Source organism: Medicago truncatula, chromosome 8 (genome assembly GCF_003473485.1).
Source record: "Medicago truncatula cultivar Jemalong A17 chromosome 8, MtrunA17r5.0-ANR, whole genome shotgun sequence".
Taxonomy (NCBI): Eukaryota; Viridiplantae; Streptophyta; class Magnoliopsida; order Fabales; family Fabaceae; genus Medicago; species Medicago truncatula.
Window position 1 is genome coordinate 47,032,448 of NC_053049.1, and position 19,596 is coordinate 47,052,043.

Sequence of the window (19,596 nt, forward strand, 5' to 3'; positions counted from 1 at the left end):
ATTCACTTTACTGATGCGAACAAATTCGTCCGGATTGTATTCGAGTCCGACTCATCTACTCTCCAATGCAACTCTATCGTCTCAAGGTCATGATTATTTAAAAAATTCTTGTTGTTCCTGTTTCAAGTATTATTTATCAATCATCTTTACCTTTCACCTTCGAATACTTTAGCTATTTGAGACAAGGGAATGGGTTGTTCACACTTTAGCTAGAAAACCAGAGATCCATCCATCCACGAAAACAACATAGAAACACTGATCACAACTGGGCGGAAAACGCAGACGGACTTGCTCATCGGGCGCGGTTAACAGTGAGTTCAATTTTTCCTTTTTCTATTTTTTTTCTTCAGATTTTCCTTTCTGTATCTCGCACGAGGATACAATTCCATCGCGATTTGTGACGCACCAGAGCAGAGCTCCACTACGCACTTCATTTCACAACATTTTATTGCTTACATTGCTTTTTTCTTATGTTCCTCACTCTGCAATTTTTCAATGTTCTAGTTTATGTTTTCAAATACAATTTTAATTTTAATTTTGAATCACGTTCAATTAATTATAAACTACGAACTAACTCACTCTCTTCAAGAATCAACTTTGTTATGTTATTTTGTCTTCTGGTTTATTTTATAGGGTTTTAAGCATTATCTATTGAATTAAATTATTTATAATTTGCAACTTATGAATACTTTAGAATTTTTCAAAGCATATATATTGACTCAACTTTATTAATCTTACTATAACAAAATAGATACCCTAGTTTGCATACTCTTTTCTTGTATTAAGAGAGATTTTAGGTTAAAGTGAACAGCAGAGCGGTGCCGCTGCAACATCACTCGGCGAGTTCTACTTCTTTTTTCTTCGAATCTTGATTCTTTCAGCGTTCAATTCAACCCAATCTTCTTGCACAATTTCTGTGGTTAGTGAGTTATTATCTCTCAAATTTCTTTTATTTCAATTTTCATATTATTATAGCAGTGGAATCATGCATGATTTATTGATTGGTGAGGGTTTCACATAATTTTACTTTGATTAAATCTTACTTAGTTTGTAATGTCAGTTTTGATTCAATATATAATATGATTTGTTGAATCCAATCGGTTTTTAGAAAACCAATCTCCATCACCAAATTTTAGTCTGTTGATTCATAATTCATAATATCAATATAGATACGCAAGTTATATAGTTTTAGTCTAGACTAGGCAACAAAATTTCTACCCTATGACCGAGTGTTTCCAACTTTACAGGGTACTGAGCTGTTGTTGTTTATGGCTCGATCCACCAAAATCGTTTACCGGTTCGACCATATTAGGACTTTCGTCAATGCAAAGGTTAAATGGGTCCGAGACGACGACTATCTTGATACCGCAGTCCTCAAAGAGAAAAATCTCAGGTACGTAATTTCATTTGAGAATCATATCGCTTAGTCTCCGCCAAATTCCCTATCCATTTACAATGCTTCCATGCTGAAATCTTCACTCGACCTCCCCACTACAACTATCAAATTCGTTGAGAAATATCATGATATTTTTATGCAGTTCCAACCAAGTCCTGGTCTTCCTCCGCGTGTTAAGCTCACTGCTCAAGCCTTAGCGCTACATAAAGAAGAAATGGAAGTTCATAATTCGAGAACTAACCGTGAGGACGCTGCTCAGAGGCTTTCGAGGCTTCTAATGCTTGCTGGCATGGCGAGATTTCCGATTTATGTAATTGAGAAGCTGAAATGGGATATGGGTCTTCCTCATGATTATGTTACTACCCTTTTAGCTCATTACCCGGATTATTTTGATGTTTGTGTTGTGGAAGATCCATTGTCTGGAAAAGAAGTGCTTGCTTTGGAATTTGTTTTGTGGAGAAAAGAACTTTCCGTGTCTGAGTTAGAGAAGAGGGTAATGGGCTTTAACTACGGTGCAGATAATAGAAGATATGATATTCAATTTCCCATGTTTTTGCCTAAAAGTTTTGCTTTAGAGAAGAGGGTGAAGACTTGGGTTGAGGGTTGGCAAACTTTGCCGTACATTTCTCCATATGAAAATGCATTTCATCTTGACTCGAATAGTGACCAGGCCGAGAAATGGTCAGTTGCAATTTTGCATGAGTTGCTATCTCTTTTGGTGTCAAAGTAAACAGAAAGTGGGAATTTGCTTTGTTATGGAGAGTGTTTGGGGTTGGGCTCAAGATTTAAGAAGGCTTTGGTTCATCATCCTGGTATATTTTACCTTTCTAATAAAATAAGGACTCAGACTGTTGTGCTTAGGGAGGCTTACAGAAATGAATTTCTTGTTAAGAATCATCTAGTGATGGGCATGAGATATTGGTACATTCACCTCATGACAAAGGTGTAGAAGCAACGTAAACAAGTTGATTTGGAGGATGATGATGAAATTGAAGTTTGGCTACTGAACCTGTAGATTCTAGTTCAAACTATCTAACATAGAAATGAAACCAGATTTCCATGTTACTGATTGTCGCAACTGACAAAGTTTATTATGCTGCGTGTTGGAAATTTATGCCAGTTGCCAAGATTTTAAAATGTGGACAAATGCAATTGTGATTACCGACTCCAATTTAAAACCTTATTAGTTGGTAGTAAATCATGGAGGAATGGATGTGTGCTATGTCTAAACAGCAATTTGTCTAGAGTTTTTAGTGTTGAATTAATTGTGGCCGCAATAGCGGTTGATCGTTGACTAAACTGTGGATGTGAATAACATCCTCGTCTTTGATTTTTGTCATTGACAAAATACCTGTTTTTCTCACTTTAAACATCACCTTGTACAGATTGAGGGGCTTATATCTTTCCCCCATCACATACTGAAGCATTTTATCGTTAGTTCTTCTTGTTTGGTTACATAATCATATAAAGAAGGGCCGTTCTCTATATCTCTCTGCAACCCACCTATTACTTGGCATTTGGCAAAATTTACATCCTATGCGAAAGGGAAATTAGATACATGATTTGCTTGAGGAAAAAAGTGTTCCATCGCCCAAGGGGAATAATATTGTGATAATTATGCTAACTCAGTTAGATACTGTTATCCTTTTGTGATATCCGTGATAATTCTTGTTACTAATATCTAGAAGTTTCTCAGTCTGTAGTGACATGAGATGGTGTCAGAACTGTCAGTATAAATACCTTGTAATCTATCTCTATTATTCAGATCATAAATATATGACTTCAGATTAAGTACAAGTTCCATCTGCACTTTTCTTTCTATCTCAGATTCTATCATGGTTGAATGTCTATAACATGAATTAAAATCTCTAAAGACATTTAACACTAGTCAAGTCCACCCTTTTCACAACTCTATTGGAATCCGAATTTAGCAAAAAATAGGCAAGTATAATTTACATTTACGCAAAAAATAGGTACATGGTTAACTATGTACACAAATACACTCCCCATCAAGTTTGAAAATACAAATTAAATGCTATTAAGTTTGCCCCCCTTAGAGATTTTGTGACGATATCTACCGGTTGATAATAAGAGCTAACAACATTAGTGACGACTTCTTTGGAAAGAACTTTCTCAGCTGTTCTTCTATTTATACACCCTTAGCAATAAATATAATTTACATTTACAAGGAGATTAATAATATTTTGACTTAACTGCATGTATGGTATTCCGTGAGCACATGGCTAACTATACACAAGGTTCTAAATATAACTGCTACGAGCCTACAACTTCCAATACTAACATCAGTGTCTTTTGGCACCTGAGTTGGATTTGGGATGGGATAATCGCCTACTAGCTTATTCCTGTCCACTTAAGTATGGTGATGGGCTGGCCTTTGCCAGCAAATTTTTCCATATTTTATTCACTTTTTTCTTTGTCATCCTTTTGTAATTTTTGCATTAAAGCATCATCCTAAGTTACCGTCCTAATTTCATTTTCTAATTTTTGTGCAGCTATGGTGCCATTGGTTGCAGGACATTAGTTTCTTCCTCCTCTTTTTACATGGTATTGGACATCAAGTGAACATTTATGAAGCATGAAATTATTCAGTCGATGGCTTCGTTTTGCTTTTGGTGTTCTATTAATTTTCCTCCTTACTCATCTGTTTTCTGGTAGGCAATCTCTTTCACTTTTTCCTGTAAGTACAAATCATTCCGTGTCATGTATAATTGAGCTTTACAAGTGAACTTGGTTGTATTCTCATCAGTCAGAGAGTTTAACAGCTCAAAAATGGTGGAACCCCATAAACAACTTAACAAGAAATTTGATCATCCGCTACTTGGTCCTGCTGCTGGTCAAGGCTTGTCAAATCGTTTGCAATGCCAAGGTTCGTTTTGTCTCTATATAGTAGTTATTTAAATTATGGTCTAATTCTTGAATTTTTTGCTCAGAATGATGTCATTCCAGATAGGTTGTCTTAGAATGTATCATTGTATCTTATAATGTTACTGACGACCCACCTTGCACTTTGAGTGAGTTAATACTACTATTTTGAAAATTGTCTCTGGGATTTTGATAATATAGCATTCACAAATGTTGAATTGGTATTAGTTTTTCTCAAATGCCCCATATTAGATACCGTCTTAAATGTAATTTAAGGTGCTAACTGCTAACCCATTTTATTTCTTTTATTTTAATAATTTCATTACGGAAAAGAACCTAACGAACCGATGAAGAATGTGGAAAGCAGAAAGATCTAAAAACCAGTGTGTGTGTGTGTGCCCGCTCTGAGACCTTATTAACTTTAAGAGTTAATATCAACTTGTGCTTTGAAATGTTGTTGCTTCTAATATATTACTATGTTTGATGTTGTTAATAGTAAACCTAGTGCTATAATCCTGACATGGCATTGCCTAGGAATGTTTGCACTCACATATTTACATCCAATAAGTATGGTATTTTTTGTGGATTGTAAATGTTATAAAATTTTCATTTTTTAGGTTTTGCACTTCAGTCATAATTATCTTGTTTGTCCGCATTATTTTGGTTTCGATTTATTTTTATAATGCATTTTACATCTTCTGCAATTCACAGGATCAAAAGCTCTCAATAGGACCCATTTTTCAAATGGCGGATTAGGTGTAGATGGAAGTATTACATTTGTCACTGTCTTTACCATTTATAATTCTTCTCTCGATAAGAGTAGATGATAAATCATCAAACACATTTTTTGGCAACGCTTCATATAATAAGGTGGAAAGGTCAATGGCTGTGTTGAATGTCTTCATTAACTTCATTCATTCAGGTAACTACTAAATAAATTTTGTGGGTATGTTAAATTGCAAAGAGCTTATTGCCTTTGATTATTGTGTCTAATGTTAGTTTATCGAGGGTATCAATGATGATATAAATTTTTTGAAGTATGTCAATTGGAAATAGTAGAACGTCCTCGTCTTGACTTTTATTTTACCTAACTTGACACTATTTGTTTTATCACATTCCCTCAAATATGTACTTGTCAACCTTTGCCTGCTGATAAATATTGATCAATGGGCAAACAAAGGTAGCTTGATTGATTTAATAGTAAGCATCTTTGGTATTGAATATTGTACAATTAGAAATTATATTGAAATTGTATTATTAGGCCGTAGAATAAGTTTATCTTACCAATTCAAAAAAGAGAACATACCATAAAGAATTAGCATGAGGTATCTTATTTTATTTTTAAAGGCCATATAAGGAATTGTATGTTTGAAAAAATGAATACATACAATTAAGTTTTCCTTCAAAAAAAAAAAACACATCATTAAGTTCAGATTTTTTTTCCTTCTGAATATATAATAATCTATATTATGCGAGGATTAGAAAGGTGTGGATTTTTTCAGATATTATTTGTATAATGAAGTTGCCTGAATTGCATGCTTACAGTTCTTAACCAACTGGTAGCACCGAAATTGAATCCAATCAATCCATTGGCAAATAAAACTACACTCAGATGTCTTATATTTCTTCTCTCTAACAGTCAAATCATTGTTTGTTATTGTTGTAAATAGTTTGTAATTATTAGTAATAGTTGTATTCGGCCCATTAACCAGGTCCTTTTAGAATAGCTATTTAAATGTATTAGTGCTTGTACTCTTTTTACATTACAACATTGAAATATCAGTTATTATTTTCTGCAGTTATATTTGTTTTGCTCTGTTTCACATACTCAAATCCAAGCTTAACTTTGTGTGTAAATGGTCCCCAAATATTGGATAACTGATATTGTCATTCAGCATTAAGCTCATTTTCTGACAATTATACCAGACAGACATCATTTAATATTTGGTATGAATAACATATGCAGGTAGCAATGCCCCAGAGCGAAGTGATTATTCTCACGGATCCAGTTTCTGACCTTTCAGTGCACAGAAATAGGGTCTCTCTGTATCCCATACAAGGTGAATATTCAAGAGACAAGTTAATGCTCCAAAGGATCAGGTCTTGCATTGTAAGATCATAATCCATCCACAGTATATATAGATCTTTTTTGGTTAAAAATAGTTGCTTGTTTTTTCCCTTCTCATTCTTTTTCTGTCTACTAATTGCAACACCAAATACTATAGCTGTCTTTTCCCCGAATCAGGTGCACCAAAATAGATTATAAGTGCTTGCTATCTTCGTAATTCTTTCTCTCAGACGTTATGTCATCATATAGTGCTAGTAGTCTTGTTTTATCATTATCTGTGATGATAAGAATGTCAAAATTTATATAAATAACCTTTTGCTTGGTTCTTTACAGACCTTTTTAGAAACAAGACTTCACAAGCTTTCTCAGAATCCAATGGATATCATTCATTACATCTTCACTGATTCTGATATAGCAGTGGTTGATGATTTAGGGCAGATTTTTTGTGACCATCCTAATTTTCATATGGCTCTGACCTTCAGGAACAACAAGGCTCAACCTTTGAATTCAGGATTCATTGCAGTAAAGGGTACCCCTGATGGAATTTTAAGGTAAATAAACTGCACTATTTGTAGTTTTAGTTTAATTGCAGTTACATGATACCGTGAAGAAAAAATTAGAATTACAGATTAATTATGTAATTGGCTAGTATTTATGCAATTTTCACTGTTTAACGAAGTTTCAACCATCTGATTTGGGCTTGACCTTTTTCCGGATCACATACATGATACATGACCTCAGGGGCGGAGCCATGTTGGCTCTTGTGCAAGCAAGTGCCCCCACTAATTTTGAAATTTTCATATCCATCCTATATAATACTACATCATAGATTTCCAGCACCAGCACATACATATACACAGTATTATAAATATGATGATATAGTATGATAACTAGATTGTATATTATAAATAAGGCTTAATTGCACTTTTGGACCTCTATCTTTCCAAAAGTTGCGGTTATGGACCCCTAACTAATTTAAATACAAAACAGCCCCCTATGTTTTGATTTTTTGACAGTTTTGGACCCCCAGTCCATTGTTGACTCGGTCAACGCTGACGTGGCACCTTAAGTGAGGTGCCACGTGTCAATTTTTTTATTTTTTATTTTGCCTTGGGGGTCAAAAACTGCCAAATAATCAAAACATAGGGGGCTATTTTGTATTTAAATTAGTTAGAGGTCCATAACCGCAACTTTTGGAAAGATAGGGGTCCAAAAGTGCAATTAAGCCTATAAATAATACATGCACCTCTTCTCTATGTGTTGTTTCTTTTTTTTAGCTTCATTTTTCGGTAACATTACTTCTAGGTGCTGCTAATTTACACCCACCTAAATCACTAAGGTGTAAATTAGTAAGCTACACCCACCTAAAAATACTAAGGTGTAAGTTAGCAACCTACACCCACTTGATTATATACACTCATTTTTATAAATTTTATCAAATTGTTTGCAACCACCTTACTAATTTACACTATCACTTTCATCTCATTCTAAATATTGTTTCCTTAAAAGTTTGTCTCTATTACATGTTTTATACCTTAAGCATGTCATGTTTTTTTGTTTCTTTTTTTAAGGATCTTACTTAAGATAGTTAAGAAATTGCCCTTCAATTTAAATTTAATTAGAATAGAAACAAAAAGGTGTTTTAGTAAAATATAAGTGTGTGTAATTTACATGTTAGTGTATTTAGGTGGGTGTAAATTAGCAGTCCCTAATATTATATGATTTATTTATTATTTGAAATAATAATAACAATTATAATACTTCTTTCTTTCTAAAAGAAAATGTTCTTGTCAATATATTTTTGTAACACTTATTTTATTCCATTTTTATTTTAGAAATTTATATGTAAATATTGCCCCCGCTACTTTAAATCTATGGCTCCGCCACTGCATGACCTGCCACTAATTGCTTGACAATTGACATGCTCTCATTTCAGGTTTCTGAGGATAAGAAAACAATGTATTTTTTATATTTAATTATGATTTGTTTTTAGTGCAAAAAGTTTTACAATATAGAATTTAGGGAAAGGCTAACAAATGCTCCCGGGGCATTGTTTAAGGCCTTTAAAATTTAAATGGTAAATTTTTATGAAAATATGGGTATGCAATGCATTAAAATTTGTAGTGTTTGACTTTTTAATGAATAATTTCTAAATCTATGATCCTTAAACAGTGCCCTGGGGCCCCTCGTTTGCAAGACCTAGAATATACTATCCATGAGCCATTTTAATTTTTGAAGGCATTTTTCCCTGTTTGCTTCTCCTAGAATCTATAATAAATAGGTTGACTGTACTATACCTTAGTATTGTATTTACAAGTTAAAGGGATAATACGTCTTAAACTTCTTGATCTCTCCACCCCATTATACTGGTATCTAATGCTAAATTCCTGATTTATTTCTTCATTTTTCTGGTATCTAATTGTTATTAAATTCAATTTGAGAATCAATGCAGGGTAAGCTTTTCCTGCAAGAGGTTTTGAAAGTTTATGTCTCAAAATACATGAGTGCTTCCCGCATGCTGGGTGATCAGTGAGCTCTTGCTTGGGTTGTGAAGTCAAAACCTCATTTTGATGCCAGCAGGTTGCGAAAACACTACCTTTCTCTGATGACATTGGTGGTACTTCAATATTGTTCTTACCGTGTGCCCTATACAACTGGACTCCGCCTGAGGGTGCTGGTCAATTTCATGGTATGCCACTGGATGTTAAGGTATAATGCTCACTAGCTGACTGTTTGGAGTTAAATTGGATTGGGTCCTGATTTTTTTGTTTAATGATATATCATTCGCTCCTGGTTTATTTCTGGGTTGCAGGTTGTTCATTTTAAAGGATCAAGAAAACGTCTAATGCTCGAATCATGGAATTTTTATTCTTCAACTCCTGACATTGCTGATATGTTATGCCTCATTTTGGGAAGTGGAAGAACAAAATATGATTTTTGAGAATAATCTCCCAAAATGTATCACATCATATATTTCAGCAACTCCCAATTGTAGGACAGAAAAAATTCAGCTATTGCTCCTTTGTCATTACACATTACCCCTTTGATTGGTACTGCTAACTGCAAACCAGAAGGTCGGAGCTGGACCGTGAAATAGGTTGAACTGCTCTACTCAGGATAGTTCTTTTTAGAAGGCACATTTTTTAGATTTCAACATATCAAGAGCATGTAGGATGTGATATTATATTTTGAAATGATGATGGTTTATACATTCTTGCGCAATTGGAAAAGACATTTATTGAATTTGAATTGCTTGGTTAATGCCATAGATGAACTCCACTATGAAAATTGGTATTCAACAGTCGATATTATTGACTTGTAATCGATCATCAAATTTCACCATACAATCATTTACACTGTCTTTGGAATCAATGAAAGTGAGAGGAAAAGAAAGGAAGGGAAGAAAGTGACAAGAAAAGTAAGCTTTCCATTGTTTTGTTGTACAATGAAAATTAGGTTACACTTGCAACTAGCCTTTAGGCAGCATCACTTTACAGCTAGCCTTTAGCAAGCATCACTTTACACTCTTTAATTACTGCGTCTTACATATGTCTAATCCAAATTTTGTGCTGTTTGGATAAAATCTTGAATACAAAAATGTCACATGATGTTGTGATTTATTTGAACACTATAAAATTGAGTAATGAAACTCATTACTTATACTTTTTTGTAGATGTCATATCCATCACATCACATGGTGTTGGGTTAAAATCTAAAATACCAGATGCTGCATACTCCATTTGTGAACTGTTATTTTCTTTGGAAAAACCATTGTGAACTCTATATATTGAATAATGACATGCTTTCGTGAACTTTTTATTTTTTGCGAGATCTAGCATTTTCTTAAATATAATGAAAATTTGAGATATGAAATTGGGGTTTGGTGGTCTATCTGATGGCACGATTGAGAACACATCCCTTATGTTGTTTTTCACTCATCACTTTTAGCTTCGATTATCAATTATTATTATTTTTTATGAAAAACTTTGATTAACATTATCATTCGTTTTCCTCTCAAAAAATTAATCGTTGTTGGACGACTTTGTTTAAACTGTAGCAATAAATCTAATTGTCTTGTATTTTCATACACAATAAACATATCAAAATAATTATTTTTATTAGTTAGCTAAAATTTTATCCTCTTCCTATTATCATAATAATTCATCTTAAAAATCAATTTTCTTTTTTTTTTGAATTTTTTGGTGATAGCCAAGGTTTGAACGACGGACATTATATAGAAAAGCCGACAACTGTCATTTTTTTTTTTTTTTTTAACAAAATGAGTAAACAACTATCTACCTGTTGCTTGGAGAGCAAGCAAATGACAGCTATTTCAATTAACAATAATTTATTTTAATTAACAATATAAAAAATACGCCGACGTGTTACGAGCGTATCTGAACGTATATTATACTCTTCACTCACTAACTAACAGAAACACAATTTCGTATTAGGGTTTTCTCTCATCACACTCTTCACTCACTCTGAGTATCCATCGCCGCCGCATAACAACAATGTCTGACGAGGTTCCCAAAGCCGAATTCTCCGACAGCGTCCTGATCAAATCCATCATCCGCCGTGAAGACGGTGGATCAGGTTTAGCAGGCAAGAAAGCAAGAATCGGGGGATGGGTGAAAACCGGAAGAAAAGCCGATAAGGACGCTTTCGCCTTTTTAGAATTGAACGACGGAAGCTGCGCCGGTAACCTTCAAGTTATCATCGACGCTTCGCTTGCTGATCTTGGACAACTTGTTCAGACTGGAACTTGTGTTGTTGTTGAGGGACATCTCAAACTTCCTCCTTCTGGAGCGAAACAGAAGATCGAGCTTCGTGCTGAAGAGGTTCTTCATGTTGGTCCTGTTGATCCTGCTAAATATCCTTTGCCTAAAACGAGACTCACTCTTGAATCCTTGCGTGATTTTGTTCACCTTCGTTCAAGAACCAACACGGTGCGTTTCTTTTTATCTCTCTCTCTCTCTCTCTCTCTCTCTCTCTCTCTCAAATTGTGTATAGTAATGCATGAGCGTTTTAGATAGAAGGATAGATTTGTTTATTTATTTATTGGGATTTTGAGTTTTGGTCTCTAAAGGAGTAATTACTATATTGAAATTACAAAATCATATAGGAGTTCATGGACTGAAATAATTAACCTAACCGAAAACATATTCAACTTTTGAGTATGCGAAAACTGAATGTCACTATTTTCCACGTACCCTGAATGTCACTCTAGCATTGTAATCTGAATATGCTGATAGAACAACGGAATTAAGATGCATCTCTATTGGAAATTACCAAATACTGTAGAGTTCATCCATAAACAGATCCAGCGACATTTTTATTTTTATTCCTAACATTATTGGGATGAGTGAACCATCAATTTCGTTTTTGAAAATGTAGAGTTAAACAATTCCATCCTTAAATTAACAAAATTTTGAAATGATCTCTAACTTCCCTGTCTCATATGTTCCTTCAAGACAATTTCAAAAACTAAATTGATCAATCCAAATAGATTAATGTGTTTCAAGATTTTTAATTTTATGGATCATTTTAGAATTTCGTTAATTTTAGGGACCACGTGTCTACTATTTTAAGGATTGAATAGGCAATTCATTCTTACAGGGACACATTAATAAAACAATGGAAATATAACAAGTTAAATTGGGAACAAACCTTTGTTGATTACATTATTTCATGTTCGATGGCATGTACATCGTGTGAATTGGGAACCATATTTATTTGCACCAGCATGAAGTAGTGCATATACAAATAAACAAAAAGTTGTTGGTTTTTTATTCAAGGTGACTCTTAATTCAATACTAAACTAGTTACTTTTACTTTTTCTTTTCATTTCTGTTGATGCAAAGGTGAAATTGATTTATGCTTCTGAAGCTAGTGAATTTTATGCATGTTACTATTGGGTGATATGAATGCAGATATCTGCTGTTGCTCGGATTCGGAATGCTCTTGCTTATGCTACACATACATTTTTCAACAAGCATGGGTTTCTTTATGTGCACACGCCAATTGTCACGACTAGTGATTGTGAGGGTGCTGGTGAAATGTTTCAAGTGACAACTTTGTTCAGTGAAGCAGAGAGGTTGGAGAAGGAACTGATACAGAATCCTCCTCCAACTGAAGCTGATGTTGAAGCTGCTAAGCTTGTTGTTCAGGAGAAGGGGGAGGTTGTTTCACAATTGAAATCTGCAAAAGCAGATAAGAAGGAGATTAGTGCTGCTGTGGCTGAACTTAAAAAAGCAAAAGAAAATGTATCCAAGCTGGAGGAAAGATCTAAACTTCAGCCCGGTATTCCTCGAAAGGACGGAAAGGTGGATTATACTAAAGATTTCTTTGCCCGTCAAGCGTTTTTGACTGTTTCTGGTCAGCTTCAAGTTGAGTCTTATGCTTGTGCTCTTAGTCGCGTGTATACATTTGGCCCGACATTTCGTGCAGAGAATTCTCACACTTCCAGGCATTTGGCTGAATTTTGGATGGTAGAACCTGAAATTGCGTTTGCAGACTTGGAGGTATATAAAAATGAACACACACTCAATCTTGTTATGATTATTCTCACTGACAGCTGTTTTCTCACATCTTTAACGCTATCAAATTATTTGTTATTAACCACATTATCGGCTGAGTGTCAATTCAAATACTGTTTTTTAGGGTAATAAACTTATTTTTCTAGTGCAATCTTGAACTGCCAACTTCACCCCTACTCCTATGGTTGGTGCTTTTGCTTTTGCTGTGGCAGAACAATAATTTAATATTTGCATTATTGTGTAGGATGATATGAAGTGCGCCGAGGCATATGTGAAATTTTTGTGTCGGTGGTTACTTGACAACTGCCTTGAGGATATGGAATTTATGGCCGACAAGTTTGATAAAGGTTGCATTGATCGTTTGAAAATGGTTGCCTCAACCCCCTTCATTCGACTTACATATACAGAAGCCGTGGAAATATTGGAAGAATCTGTGCAGAATGGTAAGAAATTTGAGAAGGAAGTAGAATGGGGAATCGATCTAGCTTCAGAGCATGAAAGGTACTTCTGTAGTTATTTTTTCAACTTGTTCTTGAGTTTTGTTTTTTCTTTAATGATAAATGTTGGTTGTTACTTTTGTGAATGTGTGGCAAGAAATTACCTTTGTTAATTTTGTAACTCACCAAGCCACTTTGTCACTCCTCTTATTAAAAATTGTTGTTTGATGCCTTTGGGTTATTATGATATGCAGATACCTAACAGAGGTTAAGTATCAGAAGCCTGTCATTGTCTATAATTATCCAAAAGATATCAAAGCATTCTACATGCGCCTCAATGATGACTTAGAGACAGTGGCTGCTATGGATGTTCTTGTCCCAAAGGTATGTATCCTGTATATTTTATTTTAACATGTCTATGGTGCTTGGGAAAAGAACTACAGAAGTCCTACCATCGTAGTAAGCAGTGTAGACGAGAATTAGAAATAAAGAGAGATCGAGAAAAACTACATATCAAACTATTAAGAAGGATTTAGATTCATATGCGTTATTAGAAAATGCGATTTACTTGTTATGATACTGAGCGGGGGTACATATGAGTTATATATGTTAATTCTAGGATGGTTAAGTTTTTCCTAGAATTAAGCTCTTCCTTAGAGGAGGCAGAAATCATAAAATCTTGTAAAAATTTGAGATCAATTCATTCCATTTATAGAAATCATAAAATCTTATAAAGATGCCCCTTTTTTCATTTATTACGATTGTTTCTTTATAATTTTAGTAATTGGAATAGTTTTATTACTACCAAAAATCGATTTCTACTTTTCAAAAAGTAATCAGAGATTATTCTTGTTCCTCTATAATTTGTATGTATGTGAATATGAATCTATCTTCCTTTTTCTACATAATAAATCCTCTCATTTGCGATTAAAATCTTTTAGCCTTTTTTTTTTACGATTTTTTTTTAATGAAAAAGTGAACATCTTGTAGAAGTTTTTGCTAAGGATTTTTCGTATAGTTTAACATTCTTCAAGGATCCTCTCATTCATTATGTGAAATGTCAAGGAAAATGCATTCTGGCTTTGAAGAATTCACCTTTTTTGATGAATAAATGGAAACATTATTTTATTCATTTATGGCAAGGTTTTTTATGTTCGGTCTCAACCAAGAACGATCAATATAAACCAATTCTTTTATGTTCTAATTATTCCTCTGATTAGATGCTAAAGCGAAATTTTGTAATGTATTAGGGCATCCTATTAGTAAGCCGGTCTGGGCCGATTCATCCGATTTTGATATTATTGACCGATTTTTGCGAACGTGCAGAAATCTTTCTCATTATTACAATGGATCCTTAAAAAAAAAAAAAATTGTATCGAATAAAATATATACTTCGGCTTTCATGTATTAAAACTTTGGTTTGTAAACACAAAAGTTTTGTATGCGCTTTTTTGAAAAGATCAGGTTCAGAAGAATTATTGCAAGAATTCTTTACAGAGGAAGAAGAGATTCTTTCTTTGATTTTTCCAAGAGATTCTTCTACTTTGCACAGGTTAAATAGAAATTGGATTTGGTATTTGGATATTCTTTTCTTTTCAGCAACGATCTGGTTAATGATGAATGATTGGTTATGTTATGTGTTATATATTTTAATATGTTAATACCTAGTTGCTTTTGTGGTTGGCGTAATAGGAAAGTGTAACTGTAATTTCAGGTTGGAGAGTTAATTGGTGGAAGCCAAAGGGAGGAGCGTTATGATGTCATTCAACAAAGGTAAATTATAATTTCCGCTTACCCTAATTCTTAAATAAATTTGCTCTTTTTACCGTGCCTTTTGTAAAGGATTTTCCGATCCATGGAAGATTTTTTACTTTATTTTCCTCGTTTTATAATGTTACAGACTAGAGGAGATGGATCTGCCTGTTGAGCCATATGAATGGTACATTGATCTGAGGCGGTATGGAACAGTGAAACATGCTGGATTCGGTCTTGGCTTTGAAAGGATGATTCTTTTTGCTACTGGCCTGGAAAATATTAGAGATGTGATTCCCTTCCCACGATATCCTGGCAGAGCAGATTTATGATTTTTATTACTGATTACTAAAATAGCTACTACAATTCCCTTGCTGAAGTAGTTGAGCTGAAAACAGAAATTGTTTCGATGTGTTGAGCTGAAAACAGAAAAATTGTTTCGATGTAGAGCATAAATTTCAGTCTTATGTCCTGGGTACACTCTTTTACCAACTAATTTACTTTCGAGAGAATGCCGGGTTTTTGGATGTTAAATCTATTTTTATTTCTGCTTTTTTTTTTCTTTCTATAGAATTGAAACAACTTGTTAGGCACAGATTGATTCAACGAGTTATATTTGGTTTTAGGTGCCATTTAACCTGGGAAAGGGGAGTAGTTTCCCATCATGGGAAAGTTTTGTTTTGAGCATGAGATTGAAGAGGAGTACTGATCTTATAATAGTCTGCCAGTATTATATTTTTTTCTCTCTCTTTCATACTATGTTGAAGCCCATGAATGCGGACTTTTTCCGAGGATCTAAAATTCATGTTATCATAGGAGAGCATAAATCATATCATCTTAAATTATTTGATTAGTCTCTTTTTTTTTTTGAAGTATTTGATTACTGTTCTTCAATTATACATAAATGTACTAGAAAGTGTTATGGCCTTGAACATTCCAAAAACTCAAACAGGACCAATTGAACTCAAAGAAATGGATACAAGTGTGCTTCGAAGAGTAAAATAAATTGGATATGTATCCTCCATAAATTATGTTCTGCTATAACAAATCAAACACTTCAGGATCACTAGCATGTAGTAAAATAAATTGTATCTGAAAAATGAAAAAGAAATTGGATCTGGAGAATGAAAAAGAAATTGGATCTGGAGAATGAAAATAGACAAGAGAAAAGTTTTTGATCTAGAAACAACAACAACAACAACAACATTCATCACCATAAAAGACCTGGAAAATGAAAATACAACAGAGAAAAAGTTGTTTCATTCATAGATCTAGGCCCATACTCCGGCGATGATGGGCAGTGGTGGTAACTACCGTCGTTCCTCATAACAAGATCTTGATTTTTTTCGAATCTGGTGAGCTGAATTCTTGAACGTTGTTGGTGGTGGTGAGTGAAGAGAGGACGAGGGCGTTCAAGGGAGGATGAGGACGATGAGTGATGTCGACGGCAAGAAGAGTGGGGATGGACGCATATTTGAGATGGTTGGTTTGATGCTATTTCCGGTGGTGAATAGTGGGAATGGAGGAGAGAGAAGAGTGATGGGAGAGAGTGTGAAAAATATCTAGTGTTAAGAGTCTATGATAATACCATGTTCTTTATTTAATTTAATAGTCAAAATCAACTTTCCTATGGTGGGAAACTAGTTCCATTTCCCATGTTAAATGGCACCTTGGTTTTATGGTTGATAATCATATACTCCCTCCGTCCCACAATGTAAGTCGCTTTGACACTTTTACGCATATTAAGAAATATTTAACTTTTATGAACTTTGTTAAAATTAAATATGTGTTTTCCTCTTTTACCCTTGGCAACACAATTACTCCAACTTAATTGCCACCGTCCCACATTCCTCCAACTCCAAGGCAATGAATTCATATGATTCCTTCTCTCTCTTCAATTGCATGTACCAAGGCAACGATACCTTTTCTTTCTTTCTCCCATGTAAAGAAAAAATTCATTTGATTTATAAAAAAACCTCCAATTTGTTCATGAAATTTTTTCAAGTTTCCCTCCAACAAATTAGTATGTGGCTGTTCATTTTTTCTATAAATTAAGATTATTGAACTAAACAAAAACATACTAATATGACTTCAAATCATGAATCTGAAATTTTTAATCAAGAAATTGATAATGGAGATGTCCAGCAACAAAATTCAAATGAAATGCATCATCTCCCCGATTTAAACATCAATGTAGCACAAAATATTGATCTTAATATCATTCCAAATTCTCCACTGCAATTTTCGTTTGACTTGAATGTGCAACCATTTGATACATGTTTGAATGAAGATGTCCAGGAGCATATTGGTAAGTAACTAAACATCCGTTTATTGCTTCTTCACGCCTTTATCTTATGATTGTAGTTAAGAATAAACTTTGTCTTATTTTCTCACACTACAAACTTGATCAATTAATTTATAGTTTTCTTTTTTAACATTATTTTACATTCCATGTTCTTATATGTTCTTTTGCGTGTTATTAGAAAGTGAACAGTATGAAGAAAATTATGCAGAAAATAGCAATGTACTACATGAAGATATTGGATTAGAATCTACGGGTATAATTTATCCTATTTATTTAATTTGTTTTCTTTTCTTTCTAATAATTAATCTATGAAAACGTCTTATATAATGTTTATTTCATCCTACATATAGAAGAAGACAATGACAATGACATGTCAGATTTGGAAGTACTAGAGGTATGAAGGAGAAAGGTGTTGTCTAATATTGAAAGAAGATTAATATATGAGGCTTTATTAGAGAAAAGTGTTGATGGAAAATTGAAAAGAGGAATGACCAGCTTAGTGGCGTCGCAATTTTCACTTCATATACGGTATGTTCAACGTATTTGGAAACTTGCCGAGAACAAAGGAGTGCATGCTGATGTGTCTAGTAAAAGGGCAGGAAATTGTGGGCGCAAGAGAGTAGTAGACCTTGATCGAGTTCGTGACATTCCTTTGAAAAAAAGAACAACTATTAGAGATCTTTCTGAAGCATTGGACGTGAGTAGGGGCACTTTGTCAAGATGTATTCGGTCAAAAGAAATACGAAAAAACTCAAATGCTATAAAACCTGCATTAACGGAAGGAAATAAAGCTCGATTACAATTTTGCATATCAATGCTTGATAGTGCTAGCATAGATCATGATCCAATTTTCAAGGGGATGTATAACACCGTTCACATTGACGAGAAGTGGTTTTATTTGAAAGAAAAGTCTAAGAAGTTTTACTTGGTCCATGATGAAGAAGATCCAATTTTCAGTTGTCAAAGCAAAAATTACATACCAAAAATCATGTTTTTAGTGGCCATTGCTAGACCAAGATTTGATGCACAAGGAAAAGAAATATTCTCCGGGAAAATTGGTGCATTTCCCTTAATAACAAGAGAGCCAGCTAGAAGGTCTAGTGTAAATAGACCTGCTGGTACACTTGAGACAAAACCAATACAATTGATTACTAGAAATGTCATCAAGAAATGTGTGCTTGAGCAAGTTGTACCTTCCATGATGGAACTATGGCCAATTGAAGAAAGGGGTCAACCAATATTTATTCAACAAGACAATGCAAAAACACACATTGATTCTGAAGATCAAGATTTTCGTTGTGTAGCCTCACAAAATGGATTTGATATTCGTTTGGTGCGTCAACCACCAAACTCTCCTGATTTAAATGTTTTAGATCTTGGTTTCTTTAGGTCAATTCAAGCCTTACAACACAAGAAGTCTCCTAACTCTGTTGATGATCTTGTGGATGCAGTTCAAAAGTCATTTGAAGAGTATGACACTATCCTGTCAAATCGTATATTTTTATCACTTCAATCATGTATGATTGAAATCATGAAAGTAAAAGGTACCCACAACTACAAGATTCCACATATGAAAAAAGAACAATTAGAAAGAAGAAAGGAATTGCCAACACAAAGGAAATGTGATATTCAATTGGTGCAAGAGGTTCTTAGTTATTTAGATCAATAGGTGGAAAAGAATAGTGAGATGTTGAAGTTACTTTCATTTTTGTGTTTTGAGTATTGCTTGGATTTATTCACTGTTAGAATATGCTACTGAATGGTTATGAAGAATTATCGTAAAATAAAATCACAAAATTAGTGATGAGTAAATAAACAATTAACAAGAATATAAGTAAGATTGAGAAAGGATAAAAAGATCTTAAATTCATAAAAAAAAAAAATTAAAAAATAAAAAACAAGTTTTTGTCTGATGTACGGCTCATATTATTGAGAAAGAATTTCCCCTTAAAAACAACTCTTATTATAAGATGATAAAAAAGACAACTTTTAATAAAACTTTGGAAGATAAATCTTGTGTAATTTCTTGTAGTCCTTTTTAATTTCGTCTGAACTGTCATCTTCCTCGTCAGGAAATTTGTTCAAATCCAAACCATTGTCTTCAGGGATATTTAAATCAATGTTTAAGTTGTCTTCAACATCTTCTAAGTTGTCTTCAACATCTTCCAAGTTGTCTTCAACATCTTCTTCATCCATGATATCTGGAACCATCTCTG

General features: G+C 33.9%; 2 protein-coding genes, 1 long non-coding RNA gene and 1 pseudogene across 17 annotated transcripts; all 4 read left to right on the forward strand.

The window, feature by feature from the left end:
* Positions 1-9,615, forward strand: LOC11412875 (uncharacterized). 14 transcript variants are annotated; one of them, XR_005643470.1, is made up of 11 exons: positions 4-311; positions 798-919; positions 1,248-1,393; positions 1,539-3,771; positions 3,910-4,068; positions 4,164-4,283; positions 4,991-5,201; positions 6,246-6,389; positions 6,681-6,898; positions 8,800-9,056; positions 9,160-9,615. It is a non-coding gene; the product is annotated as an uncharacterized lncRNA (long non-coding RNA). The 14 variants fall into 14 exon arrangements; XR_005643473.1 differs by having other exon boundaries at positions 805-919; XR_005643477.1 differs by having other exon boundaries at positions 1-919; positions 6,830-6,898; positions 8,789-9,056.
* A 1,161-nt stretch (positions 9,616-10,776) lies between these two features.
* Positions 10,777-15,920, forward strand: LOC11412373 (asparagine--tRNA ligase, cytoplasmic 1). 2 transcript variants are annotated; one of them, XR_003007897.2, is made up of 7 exons: positions 10,777-11,296; positions 12,281-12,871; positions 13,131-13,387; positions 13,578-13,707; positions 15,038-15,096; positions 15,224-15,475; positions 15,507-15,920. XR_003007897.2 is itself a non-coding variant. In XM_003630621.4 (6 exons), the coding sequence occupies exons 1-6, from the start codon at positions 10,862-10,864 to the stop codon at positions 15,405-15,407; spliced, it is 1,656 nt and encodes a 551-aa protein (XP_003630669.1). In that variant the 5' UTR covers positions 10,777-10,861; the 3' UTR covers positions 15,408-15,917. The 2 variants fall into 2 exon arrangements, 1 of the variants encoding a protein (XP_003630669.1); XM_003630621.4 differs by having other exon boundaries at positions 15,224-15,917.
* On the forward strand, positions 13,714-15,031 carry LOC120577371 (maturase K-like; annotated as a pseudogene).
* A 1,240-nt stretch (positions 15,921-17,160) lies between the features above and the next one.
* Positions 17,161-19,049, forward strand: LOC112417452 (uncharacterized). Its single transcript, XM_024773152.1, has 3 exons — positions 17,161-17,383; positions 17,559-17,633; positions 17,836-19,049. Exons 1-3 carry the CDS (start codon positions 17,161-17,163, stop codon positions 19,047-19,049), a joined length of 1,512 nt encoding a protein of 503 aa, XP_024628920.1.
* The last annotated feature ends 547 nt before the right edge of the window (positions 19,050-19,596 follow it).

Bases quoted from the DNA above. Each gene is read 5' to 3' on its own strand.
- LOC11412373 (XM_003630621.4), top strand. From the start codon at position 10,862: ATGTCTGACGAGGTTCCCAAAGCCGAATTCTCCGACAGCGTCCTGATC. The intron at 13,388-13,577 runs GTACTTCTGTAG...TATGATATGCAG, and splicing joins CTAGCTTCAGAGCATGAAAG to ATACCTAACAGAGGTTAAGT. The intron at 15,097-15,223 runs GTAAATTATAAT...ATAATGTTACAG, and splicing joins TATGATGTCATTCAACAAAG to ACTAGAGGAGATGGATCTGC.
- LOC112417452 (XM_024773152.1), top strand. From the start codon at position 17,161: ATGACTTCAAATCATGAATCTGAAATTTTTAATCAAGAAATTGATAAT. The intron at 17,384-17,558 runs GTAAGTAACTAA...GCGTGTTATTAG, and splicing joins AGATGTCCAGGAGCATATTG to AAAGTGAACAGTATGAAGAA. The intron at 17,634-17,835 runs GTATAATTTATC...AGGCTTTATTAG, and splicing joins TATTGGATTAGAATCTACGG to AGAAAAGTGTTGATGGAAAA.